At 46.7% G+C, this 13,190-nt stretch overlaps 1 protein-coding gene across 1 annotated transcript in view; it reads right to left on the reverse strand.

Moving 5' to 3' along the window:
- DAPK1 (death associated protein kinase 1) overlaps nucleotides 1–12,837 on the reverse strand; it is a 214,836-nt gene extending 201,999 nt beyond the window's left edge. Inside the window, exons 1-2 of the mRNA XM_060100587.1 lie at nucleotides 12,686–12,837; nucleotides 11,663–11,832 (exon numbers count right to left, since the gene is read on the reverse strand). Coding sequence (XP_059956570.1) covers nucleotides 11,663–11,724 — 62 coding nt within the window. The 5' untranslated portion in view covers nucleotides 11,725–11,832; nucleotides 12,686–12,837. The remainder of the gene's footprint in view (nucleotides 1–11,662; nucleotides 11,833–12,685) is intronic.
- Nucleotides 12,838–13,190: the final 353 nt, after the last annotated feature.

Consider the following 13,190-nt stretch of genomic DNA (forward strand, 5'->3'; position numbering starts at 1 on the left):
CAGTCATGACTTAGCAATTTTGGGTGTCCAATGGTTGCCTCCACCATCTTAAACACATTATCCAAGGTCAACGTCTTTCCGAACCTCGGTTTTCTCATCTGTAAAATGTGGATTAAATACCTCCTTCCAGTCCCGGGTCTAAAATGGGCTCCCAGTAAATCTTAGTTTCCTTGTCTCCTCCTTCATGTCTGAGTTCCAATTTCTTCCAGGGAATAAATGGGTAGACACACGTGCGCACACATATCCGCTCAGGCACCCACCTGCTTATGTTTTTATGTCCCCACAAGAATCTGAATGAATGAGTGAATAAATGAATGAACCCTCCAAGTCAGAATGGCCTCTTCTTGCCTGAACTCCAGAAACAGTTTTTCATACTGAATTTCTCTCACTCCTTATTTAGGTTTTCTATTATCATTGGTTGTATAAAGTCTGTCTGCCCTACTTGGTTTGGAACTTGCTGAGATAAACGGTCCTGCCTGACACCCCAGCCAGTGCCCTATCATTCGGAAGTCCAATCAACCCTGGAGGAATGAATATGTGATGGATGGATATCACAGTTCACATGACACTTTTGTTAAACAGTCTATTTATGTTGCCTGTTTATAGTTAGCATTGTCAACTCCCTGATATTTCACTTGAACTTACCTTATAAACCCAATTTCTGGGCATTTTCCTTTGCAAATCTGTGAGCATCTAATGTCACTTTTATAAACTAAAGATATCTCTACTCAGTGGCCCAAAGAATAAGGAAGCATCCTTTAAAGGGGCCTCTGGTGCGAGCGCCATGTTCCTTGAACAAATGGGCCCCCAGTCCAGGGAACAAGGATGCACTCAAACGCCTAAGTGGGCATTCACTCCCAGCAGCTGGCAGAACCTCGCCATTAAGTAAATCCTAACAATTCAGCCTTTCAGCCACCAACCTAATAGGCTTTTCTTGGCACAGGCAATTTTGGCTTGGCCAAACACTTATTTTCACATCTTAAATCAGTACGTGTCAGAACTGAACGGAGGCTCAGACCTGCCGTACGTCTTGCCTTCTGCGGCAAGTTCATCTCAGAATGGAACTCACACACTCATTCAGATTCCTTCTTCCATAAAGAACTGTTAAGAAAAATCAATGATTTGTTCATCTGATCAAATTCCTAGTCTCTTATTGGGCTGCTTAAGGCAGTTTTTTCATTTAAAAAGCAGCTAGAAAAAATGAAATTGACTTTTCAGGAAGTTACAGTACACCCTGTTAAAACATAAATTTGTGTGCTGACATACCTCGGGTTCTTAATGATGCCAGGATGACCGTCCCTCTGAGCATTTCCGAGCAGCTCTCTCCCGGCTGTTGTGCAGCTTTTAGTTGTCCTGGCTTCCCTGAAAGCATGTTTTCCCATCTTAATAGACCCTCCTTGACATGAGCTCCTCCCTCCCTCTTCCAGGGGCGTCTGGGTGCACTTTGGCAATAGCATCCCTGTAAGCCCCATCTCCAGCAGCCCGCTTTCAAATGCATGGCTAAATTCCTGGCTAACTTGTTTCTCAGGAGCTCTGCAAATCATTGACCACGCTACTGGGCGGACCCACCAGGGAGCCCAGCACATAAACCGAGTCCTGGGTCCGAGCCAGCCGGAACGGGCAGCTAGAAGGGCAGATCACATAAATGACGTCAAACTTGGTAGAATGAGCCCACCCTGCAGGCTGAGCCAAAGATGGGGAGAGAGACAGAGGAGAAAAGAAGAGAAGGAGGAAGGATGGAATTGAGAAGAGGGCCGTCACCCCCACCCCGCCCCTGGGAGACCAGGTCAGAACCTGGGTGGGGAAATGAGGAACTAGCAGAAAAAGGCAGGGCCCCCGTGACAAGGATCCAGAGGCATGTTCAGTCTCTCCTGCGCTCTCTGTCTTATTAAACAGCCGCCCCTTCTCCAGCACTTACAGTGTGCCTGCTACTGGGCCAAGTGCCTTACACGCACTACGTGTGTCTTCACAACAACCTTATGAGGTAGGTATGCTTATTATCCCCATTTCACAGATGAGAAAACTGAGTCTCACAGAAGTCAAGTGACTTTCCCAAGGCAACAGCTAGTGCACTGTGGAGTCAGGGATTTGGGTCAAAAGCTCTGAACCACATTCTAACTTCTGGACATGTACCTTCATAAGGCAAATAAACAAAGCCTCCTGTGGGCTTAGCTGAATCCCACCCCATGTAAGAGACACAAAAAGCCATGCTTTCTACTCTCAGAAAACTCACAATTCAGAGAGAGCCAAGAATCACATGAACAAGCCAAGTGTAAAATAATACCAAGTGCCCAGTTATTTACCGCACATTGTTAAGGGATATAGCAAATAAAAGAGAGAATCTTCACGACTAGCCGTGGACATGCTCCACAGAAGCCTGCAGGCCGAAACAGGTCAGCTCACTTTGCATTCGCTTTTTAGTTCTCCAGGTTAAAACTTGTCTCTAATACAGATAATTTTTTTTAATTAAAAAAATTTTTTTTGCCGCCCACCCAGCCTGGGCCGGAGGGGAGGCGGCTCGAGGCCGCCGCGTCGCTCCTCTGGCCGGCCTGGGCGCGTGGGTCGGTCAGGACCCCGGCCCCGCGGGCGGAGGGCGGAGGGCGGAGGGCGGGCTGCGCCGGGGGAAGAGGCCTTGCAGCCTCCCCGCCGCCTCCCCGAGCGAGTGCCCGGCTGCGCCGCAGCGTTTGCACAGCAGAGCGGTCCCTCAGGTCGCTGTGGGCCCCTCCTCCGTCGGCGGCTTGGTTCAGAATACTTTTTTAGATGGGGTCAAAGGGCACACTGGGGCGCGGGGTCAGGCAAGGGTACGGGGAAGGGGCGCCAGAGACTCGGGAATGTTGGGAGCCCAGACCCGCCGGGACGCGGGGTCCTGCTCCGCGGTTGCTCTGCCTGACCTTGCCCTGCGGGTGCAAAAATTTTTTTTTAATGTTTTAAATTATCTGCATGAAAGAGAATGTTGCTTCTGAAGAGGAGGCCTACAAAGGATGGTCCATATTAATTGGTAACATTAATAAAACCGGATATACTCATTCAGTGCCTGAAGCATGTTTAGCAAAACCGAGGGATTTCATGCTTCTACACCACCTCGACTTACCTTGCCTGTCCACTGCCGTATTTGCCAAGCTTTCCTATCTCTGTGTGCCATGGGAGGGGTGGGGAGGAAAGCAAGACCGATAAAACTTCATCCTGGAAAATATTCCACTTGTTCTAATTCACTTCCTCTCCCAAACAATTGAATCAGCTTCCTGAAGCTCCTGAGGGGGGATATCGGCCAGGTGCTCAAACCTTATCCATTCTAAATGGGGAACTGTAAATATCTTCCCTCCATTCCAAAGCTAGTTTGAATTACATGGCAAAGAAATTCCTAGAACAAGGTCTCAAGCGGTCATTTTATAGGTTCTCCACCAAATGGGATGACAGGTGAAGATTCTACTTCACTCCGATTGTACAATGTGGAAATAGAGACATTAGGGAGAAGACAAGAGCAGAGGTGACTTACATCAGCCAGGCCTTGTCCTGAGCACACTGGTGCCACTGCAATTATGGTCTGCAGAGAAGTGTAAGCCGGCCACGAAAGGGGAAGGAAATAAATCTGTGATTATCCAAAGACAGGGGAGCTCCTGAGGATATTTTGGTGGAAGTTTCTGGCATTACACACAGCAGTTCACATGCTGATTCTAGACACTCTGGCAAAGACAACATTTAGAAAGACAACTTTCTATATTCACATTCCAAGTGTACATCAGAAACCCCTGGCAGGATCTGGTTTCAATTACACTGATTTATGTACCAGTAAAATAGTATTTTTAAGATAACAAATAACTTCTTAACTTTTTTTGGCTTACCAAATTTCTCAGGACAGCTCCTCTGGGTATCAGGTGCAATTCAGCACTTCCAGCTTCAGCAGTTAGCTGTGAAAAGTCTATTCTCTACAGTATTCGTATACCTACAGTGCCCATAGCTTTGTTTTTATAAAGGGAAGCAGCTTGCAATTCTCAGTCTATTAAATATTACACTCAAAAGGTTGCAGTCTTTCATCACTCTCCCAGAGACACATATTTCTGCCGCTTACCCATAAACCACAGATGGAAAAAAAAAAAAAAAAATTGAGCTCTACCCAGAGGAGGCAAAACGATTTAGAAGAACTTCTCAAAGGAGGGCAGAAACATTAGAACAGAATCAGCACTAACTACTGACCTCTTCTCCCCCAAGCCGCTCCATCTATGTGCCAACGTATGTATCCCTCTGTCACTATTTTGTCCTATCACCTGAGTCGTACCTACCCTCCTGCATATACAGCCTGGTCGTAGACGGTGGTATGAGTTGCTAGGCAGACATAGAGACAGGCAGTTCAGAGGGAAATCTGACCCTCTTCATGATGGGACCAAAAAAAAGGTACTGATTACCTCTCCTACATTTCTTTTGCAACTGGAAAATTCCACACTGGGGGGCCAGGGACAAGAGCATGGAGGACCAAAGTAAGGTCTCGAAAATCCTGACAATCCTTACAAGTTAAAAAGGGAAGGGTTGCATGGTTTCAAAAGTGGAAAACAATGAACTATAGAAAAAACTATTTAACAATGGAAAAAAATGGAAATTCACTCATTCCTTATACGTGAAAACTTACTATAGCAACTGTACTGGAGATATCTGAAAAACAGCCCCATTCATCACATTATATCTAAGAAAGAATAATCAGACAGTTTTGACCGAAAATAAAATGTGTCCCACAACAGTCCACACACAGAGCTAAATTTCCCAGCTGAAAACCATCAGGCTTATGAATATAAGCACCATCAATATAAACCTTTCAAACACCAGAGATGGGCAGTTCACAGCATTCATTTGTTCAAACATTACATTCCTCATCCAAAGTTAAATGTTTGATAAAGGGAAAAATCAACAACTTTCTCCCTGCCTCCTTCCCCTCCTGACGTCTCTGAATGTATCAATACATTATATTACTGAATAAAATTTATCAAGTTGACAATTGGAATGTCGACAGGTAGGGCATAGGGGAAAGCCCCGTGGTCATTTCTCAGAGGTTAGCAACATTATACTTAAATGACTGCAGTGTGGTCTGTAAGCTACACGAGCTCTCAACGTCACCTCCAAAAGACAGAAGCGATAAACAAGAGTCACTAAGGATCACACCTGTCAGTTATCACCAGAGATTAGTTACCAGCACATGACTGGTTTTGTTTTGTTCTGGACTGGGATTGAAAATAAGACCAACTATTTCAGGTTTCAGACTTTTTCCCTGTAAAAATCCTTTTAGTACATTAAACCTAGAATAGGCATATGACACTTTCTGTTTTACCTACAAAAGATATACTAGTTAGACAAATTTATTTTTAAACCCATTTTTGTTAGATGATGTAGAAAAACCAAAGGTCAGTCATGTTTTCCTCTACTCTCTCCTAACTGTACATTTACAGGAATTAATTTAGAATGTAAACAAAGTGATAGACTGGATATACAATAAATAATTATACTATAATATAATCTCTCTCAAGGCCGAGGGTTGATGCATTCTGTTGTGATAACTCACCACAGCAAACCAAAGCAAAACAATTAAGTATCACCTTCCACATAAAGCCTCAAACAATCACACCCCAGCCTTAAACCAGACAGACTAGGACGACTTAATGAAATGAGAAACTGTCTTTTAGGGGGGTGGCCTAATGGGCAGAGCGACGACTCTTATACATTCCATGACTCAAAGGTCAAATAATAATGAAAGTGTTCTGTGAACTTTCTAAAAAGCTAAATTATGGACTTTGGCACTTGGGTAAAACTACGGCACGTATGAGCACCATTCATAACTATGGGGCACAAGCCATTTGGAAGAGGCAAGAAGGTCACATGTGTTGTCAAGTGCCAATGAGAGTTCTGCACTCAAAGAGTCAGCCTCTCCATGGGGTGAAAATGAAAACCCACCATGAAGCAGTTACTAGTTACTCCTGACCATCCTCTCCAAGCACGTATTAAGATGGAGAGGCATTAGATGGCTGCCCAAATCACTTCTGTTCAATATCAACATTATCTGGCTTCCAAAAAAATGAGAATTGCCAAATCCTAAGTAGTGTGAAGAACATAATGAAAACAGTCCTGCTCGGGAGTCTAGGTCCATCTCTTGCTACCTGATAGCCAGCTACCTTGAGAAAGCCACTTGACCTAAGGACGGATGGGATGAAACAAGGAAGGACTCACTGACTGCTCAGCTTCTTCTAGGTCTAAGTGCCCAAGGGTCCTGAGCTACCCTTCACCAACAAAAGCCCCTCCCCTCTACCAGCAGGTGGCATTCTTTGTCTCCTGATCAGAAATATGTTTCCATTAAAATCATGCTTTATTTCATGCATATAAAATGCCTGATTAGGTTAGGTTAGGTACACATTGCAACTGGGTAGAATTAGGGGTGAAAGTTCATAACTCATTCCCCAACAGGGTGTCCCAGAGGTCAGACCACCTAATCTTGACCTTGTCGCTCCCCCCCGTCATCCCCCCACCACACCATCTCTGAAGGTATCCACACACCCCCACCCCAATGCCTGAAGGAAATGGTCTCTACCTTTCTGGGGTTACAACTTTGCTGGGAGACCACAGGATACATCTGATAATGTCACCTCTTCTGATAAAACCCTGTATTGCAATTACTGAAATTCATCTGAGCATCCATCTCTGTAAGCTTATTGTGTTTTTCACAGCTTTGCGGGGGCGTGCCAACGCTATGGGGCCTTTAGGTTCCTAAGCGGCTGGGTGAGACACAAGCCTAGGGTAAAAGGGCATAAGAGGACCAAAAAGGCCGCTTCAACGTTCCCTGGCTTCCCCATCAATTAGCGCCTCCATACCCTATGTTCCTGATGGTATGTCCCGCCAGGTCCCAGTGAACCTAATTTCTACATCCCCAGGTGGTCCAGAGGCGCATTCCCAGTGCTGGCAAGCAAGCATTCAACCCAACTGCCACTCACTACTGTCACCGTGCCCTCCCTTCACATGCTAGAAAATTGTTATTAGACCTCCCTATAATGCGCAAAATTTTAAAATTCCTGATTGTTAACTCTAATACATATATTTGAACTTTATCTCTCTTAAACCTTTGCAGCCTTTCCCATCAGAGGAAACAGCTGAGGGCACACAGAAGCAGAAATGAGAAGAGAAAACTCACATTCAGGGAGGTCCTACAGGATGATCTCACTAGTCAACCTAGTGAGCCTGCAAGTCCCACTTCCAAGGAGAAAACACGCTGGGAAGTCTCTCCCTCTCCCATCCCCACGGGATTGCCAGTCTTAGGACTGATTCCTGCAGTTCACAGTAAACCAACAGGAAGATGTACTCAGACTGTCAGGGTTTATTACAATTCCTCACGTCAATTAAAATGCCTCTGGATTTTATGCCAAAATGAGAGTGTTTTAACTTTAAATTATTAGCTTCCAGCAACCATACAAACAAATGTAGAATACTTAATGCTCCACTTTGTTTTGTTTAAAACTGATCTTGTGCTTGGATATGCTGGCTGCTGTGCACCTTAGCCACAGAACGCAAAAGGAAAAACAGCTTTTATTTTGATGAGCTGCAGCCTTTAATATCCTAAGTTCATCCCCACCAGAGTCATCACTCATTGAGGGCCATATACATGTAACCATATATATGTGCATGTGTGTGTGTACTCATGGTGCTTTACAAATATTAATCCATTTATTCAATCCATCAGCACTTATTGAGCACCTACGTCATGCACCTAATTAGGCATAAGAGATAGAAAATGATGAGCAAGGCCAAGGTCACAACCCTGTGACAAGCTGTGGCGGAAGCAGATAATCAAACAAGTAATGAGTATGCGTTGTGGTAAATGCTGTAACGGGGAAAAGAGGTTATTAAAAATAATATCTGAGGCAGCGACTATGTGTGAGATGTTTACAGCCACTGCCTCTAATTCGTATAGCATCCTGCAAAGGTAGGTGTCTCCCCACTTCCCAAAGGAGGGTGCCGGGCTGTCCCACACTACACACCACCTCTCCATCGGCCTCAGCACCCGCATCAGCATTTGCATCTCAAATCCCCATTCTGGTCTCAGTATTGTACCTGCCGCCCTGCATTAGCCTATTCAGGCATCGATTAAACTTTTGCCCAGAATTATACAGCACATTGCACACCCACAGGGGAGAAAAGAGCCCACAGCGCACCCTGAAGGAACTTCTAAGCCGGCTACATGGAGTTATACAAGAATATTAACACCACAAAGCAAGGATGGAGCATGGACAGGGCAGTCTGTGGTCATGACCAGGGGAGAGCTTCAGAGAGCAAGTCATTTGGCTTCTGAATGGGAGAGATCATTGTGGAGAGATTTATTCAGGAGGTGGGACCCAGGTCTTCAGATCACATAAGGTCAGACAGTGTAAGAGAAAGAAGGCCAGTTCTCAGGAAGGCGGTGTTCACAGAGGTGCCAAGAAGGCTCGCAGGTTAGGCTGAACCACGGCCAGGGATGTAACTGGAGCACGATGGTGGGACAAGCTGGCCTTCAGCTGCCCCGAGTGCCAACTGATAAGAGATGCTAAGCCACCTGGGGCATTAAAATGACCTAGTGTAACAGCACATGGAGAAATCCGCATTTATAAGAACCCCTCCCAGAAACCACTACATGTGACAGAAGCAGTTCTTCGTTCCACCTCCTGGGATAGAGGGTGAGACCCAAAGGGCCTCCTGGAGTCAACACAGGTCACCAAACAACATTCTAACCATGACAGTCCTTTTCACTGCAGGGACTTGTTTCTCCTTGAAGGGTGTGCAAGTTCAAGGCCAGAGCTGCATTATTCAGAATCAGAGTGGAGAGGCCAAGGGCTGTCAGCAATGGGTATCCCCCATGACCCTTTTCCCACAGGACCTCCCTTCCCCAAATTGGTAAACAGAAAAAAAGAATATCAAGTTGCAAACCAAGTTATTAGCATGCCTGGAATACTCACATGTCTCAACCAGTCCTGCTGATGATATCTATATTTGTTTAACTCTTGACTGCTGATAAAATTCTTTTACTTGGTATTCACAACAGCCATGAAATAAGCACTAGGCCTCTCATTTTATAGATGAAGATCCTGAGGGTCAGAGATGGTAAGTGACCTATTCAAGGTTATACAGCTAGCAAGTTCTAGAGCCAATTTTGGACCAGAATATCTGTCCAGTGGTCTGTCTGCTCTATCACTACTACAAATAATCATAATACTTTATAAAGTTCTTTAGAGTTGACAGAGAGCTTTTACAGTACACCTGGGCAGTACACACACTAATATACATAGACACACACACACACACACACACACACACACACACTCTCACCCTTGTACACACATACTGTTTTCCTAAAAGTAAAGTAACAATAGTAATAATCAAAATACTATATCCTACTTGTTTAAAAACCCATCCTCCCTCCTCTAGCTATGGACTTTGTCTTAGACCATTTATAAAGTAAGTGAGTAGCTATTAAGTAGATTACTGCTAAAGATATGTGGATGAAGTTTTAAATCATAGATGTTGGTTTGTTTATAACTCACTGCTTAGAACAAGCCTGCTTTTGTGTTAAACATCTGCCCACTTTCATTTTCCACTGCTAAGCTCCTGCCTCTTCTTCCAATCTTCTCTCAGTGATACATGAAGCAGCATCTTTCCTATATGTCCATCTTATGCCAGGATTTGTTTTCAGGAAGTGGCTGTTTCCTGGCAGACATAAAATTCACAGGACTTGAAAAAAACTTTGAAATAAAAAAATCAACCATTTACTGCATTTTTAAACAAAAGCAAAAGACCTATCAGACAGATCAGCATGTATACTTTATTTTAAAAAATCCCCAACTCCCAGTTTGTCAAAGCACTTCTTTCAAATTCATAGGTCACACAAATTAAATTATTCAATAAACAATTTGTCAATTAGTCTTGCACAGTGGGGAGAAAATTATACACAGAAACGTAGAATGAGCCAAAATCAAAGCAAAATCTAGTGACAAATGAGCAAACTGCTCTCCATCGCAGAGGCAGAGGGCCTGTCATCCCACCCACGAAATAAAGATCACAAACTCCCCCGCCAGCCACAGGGAGGCCTCATTATTTTTCCTTCTCATAACACAGAATTCTACCAAAAGATCTTAATGAAAATAGGTCAACATACTTAATCTATAAAGCAATCATCTCACCTACTTTTAATCATCTTTCTTTATAAGAGAATTCATATAATCAGGCCACACTACACAAACAGAATTTAAACATATTTTTTTGCCTTTTTCCCCTGCTCCCAAAGGAAAACTCCATGTACCACTCATCTTGCTAAAAACCACAGGAATAAAGTGACTTAATTATAGTTAAACCAAGTACTTCAACCACATACTCTTAAACCTTAACATTAAACATATCCATGAAATATTTTTGAGAGCTTTCCTTCTTACTTATTCACTCAGTAAATCCCCAATATATAGTAAGCTCCCCCTAAGCACAAGTTCCCAGTGATGTTCTGAGTCCATACTAAATGTATACAGAAATATTTTGATACTATATCTTTTTAAAAATTGCTTTTGTTCTGAACTATTACTTGAACTTGAAAAAATTTTAGTTAAACTCAACTTTCACAATTCTCACAAGGTCATCTAGGGTGTGGGTATTTTTAAATTTCCTTTTCATGGGGAAACAGGAAGCACTGAATCAGGACATCAGGTGTATACGGAAAAATACATATTTTGATACACATGTAAATAAATACATACTTTTTTGTTAGTTTAAAGATCCTTTTGCCTACTTGACTCACAATACAAATACACTGCAGTCAAATTTCTTATGTTGAGTTTAAATTTAGGTGTGAAAACTGGGTTTTCAGCTCAAGTCAGACCAGAGCATAACACACCCTGTCAAATCCCCAGTCAAGGGGAAACCCATCCAGCCCTTAGAGGCCCCCAAAGAAATCGTTCTTTGTTCACCTGGAACTGAAAGGCTTCACATTCAGAATCACAGCTCCTGCAGCAATGGAAGTATGCTCTGAATCCAGGTAGACATATTAGACTCTCAACTAGGGATGTGTTAAAAATTTAACATTGTGAATGAAACCAAAGCAACCACTGACACCAACTGGGTAATTAAATTCCTGGTTCAAGGAAGTTTCAAAATCCAAACCCAACATCAACATCTGGCAAGTCTCCATGTGTGACCTACCAATACTTGTGCATGCTATTTTGAAAATTCAGAAAGAGGGAAAGTATTAAGCCTTTAAAAGCCTATGAATTAGTTTGTACTCTCTGTACACATAAGGGCTAACTCACAGTTAACTGAAGCTAACTCCAGTTTTAACTATATCTCAGCTTTTGCCTCATTGTCTCAGAAGGGTAAAAGCTGACAAGCGTTACTGCAGACAACTAAATCTATTCTTGTCCGGGGGTCTTGATCAATACACTCTGCATCACAATCTAACACTGAAATAGCTTCTCCGCCGCCAGCCCCTTGTTTTAGGTAGTATATTTCTGGTCCCTAGTCCTTGCTAGGTTAGTTAACTCTTTTCTCTATAATTTGCACATCTCCTGGAAGGACGAGGGAGACGCCTGAATTCAAACTGCATTTGTTTACCACCCACTGCCCGCAGTACTGTGCATTCCCACAACCCAGAAACGTGCGCTTCCGGCACCCCCAGTACCTGCCAAGTTCCTCGCCGGTGTCGTAGTAATCATCCACGTTTTCCTGCCTGAACACGGTCATGATAAACTGTCACGCCTCACGGAAGCCCAGCGCACTTCAGCTCCGCTTCCCAAACCATCACCACCGCTCCTGCGCCTCCGTGGGCCCCTCATGCATCAGTCAACAGTCCTTAAAAAAAAAAAAAAAAAGGCAATAACAACAATAAAATGACAACCCCAAAACGAAGTACCCTTCCCCAGGGCTAAGACTCGCTCGCTGAAGACTACCTCTCCGGAGTTGCCGCACCCCGCCGTGTGGAGAGGAGCACTCTTTGTTAAACGCGGGCCAGAGACGCCCCCAGCCCCGCATCTCCGGCGCACGCGTGGGGCCGGGCACAACCGCACCCCAAGGTCCGCGTCCCCGAAAGCAGGGCGCTCAGCACGGATCAGAACCCGCTCCGGAAGTGGCTGGCCTCCCCGCCTCTCCTTTCTCTGCACACACGCCCACCCAGCTCCCCACCTCCAGGGGCGCAGCGGAAGAATGAAGCCCTCGCCGGGGCCGAACGCGCCTAGCTGGAAGCATCCGTCTCCTGCCTGGAGCGGCGGTGCAACCCCCGCGCCACCTCTCGGCTCCCGCACCTCCCCGGCCGCCTCAGCCACCTTCTCTCCTCCCTCGAGCCAAGCAGTCCCCAGAGGCACATTCCTGGCGACTCCAGCTCCGTTACCCAGCCGACCCGGCGTGCGGCCGCCCGGGGGAGCAAGGGAGGGAAGGGAGCGGCTGAGGGAGGCGCGGCCGCCCGCTCCCGGTCTCCGCGTCCCGACACAAAGCGCCCGGCCCGCGCCACCTGTTCCCACCCGGTCCGCGGGGCTGGGGGCATCTCCTGGCTGCGATTCCCCTTCTCCCCTCAGTCAAGTGTACCCCGCCTCGGCCTTCCCGGTTGCCCTGGGCGCTGCCCGGGCCAACCCCGCCGCGCCGCGGCCGCGAAAGCAAAAGCAGGCGGCGGGGCCCGGGAGGAGACGGGGAGCCGCGAGCGGCCACTCACCCGGGCGCCCGGGAGCTGCCCGGGTCTCTCCGGGGCGCTGTCGGAGGTCGACGGTAGGCGCCAGCGCCGGGGACAAGCGGGGCGGCCGCGGGAGAGCAGGGAGGCAGCGAGTGGGGGCGCGGATCCCGCGCGTCCGTCCGGCGTCGGCTCGGCCGGGCTCTCCCACTCCTGCTCCGGAGCAGCCCCTCGGTTCCTCGCCGCCTTCCGGGCGGAGGGCGGCCGGCAGGCGGCCAATGGGGACCCCGCGGGCGGGCTGCCGACACGGCCCACCCACCTCCGAGCTGCCCGGCCGGGCCGGCGCTGCGGGTGCTGCGCGGCGCTGGCTGCTCCTCCCCACTCGGCGCTCTGGGCTCGCTGGCGCGCTCTACCGCGCACACCCCCGCACACACCCACTCGCCCCACACCCGCGCCAGGAGCTCAGCCAGCACGGCCGCGCACAACATGGGCGCCCCACCTGTGACACGCTGCTACGCTGCCCCCTTCGGCGAGGCTCCAGAGAAATGAG

Source organism: Mesoplodon densirostris, chromosome 6, assembly GCF_025265405.1.
Source record: "Mesoplodon densirostris isolate mMesDen1 chromosome 6, mMesDen1 primary haplotype, whole genome shotgun sequence".
In the NCBI taxonomy this organism is placed as follows: Eukaryota; Metazoa; Chordata; class Mammalia; order Artiodactyla; family Ziphiidae; genus Mesoplodon; species Mesoplodon densirostris.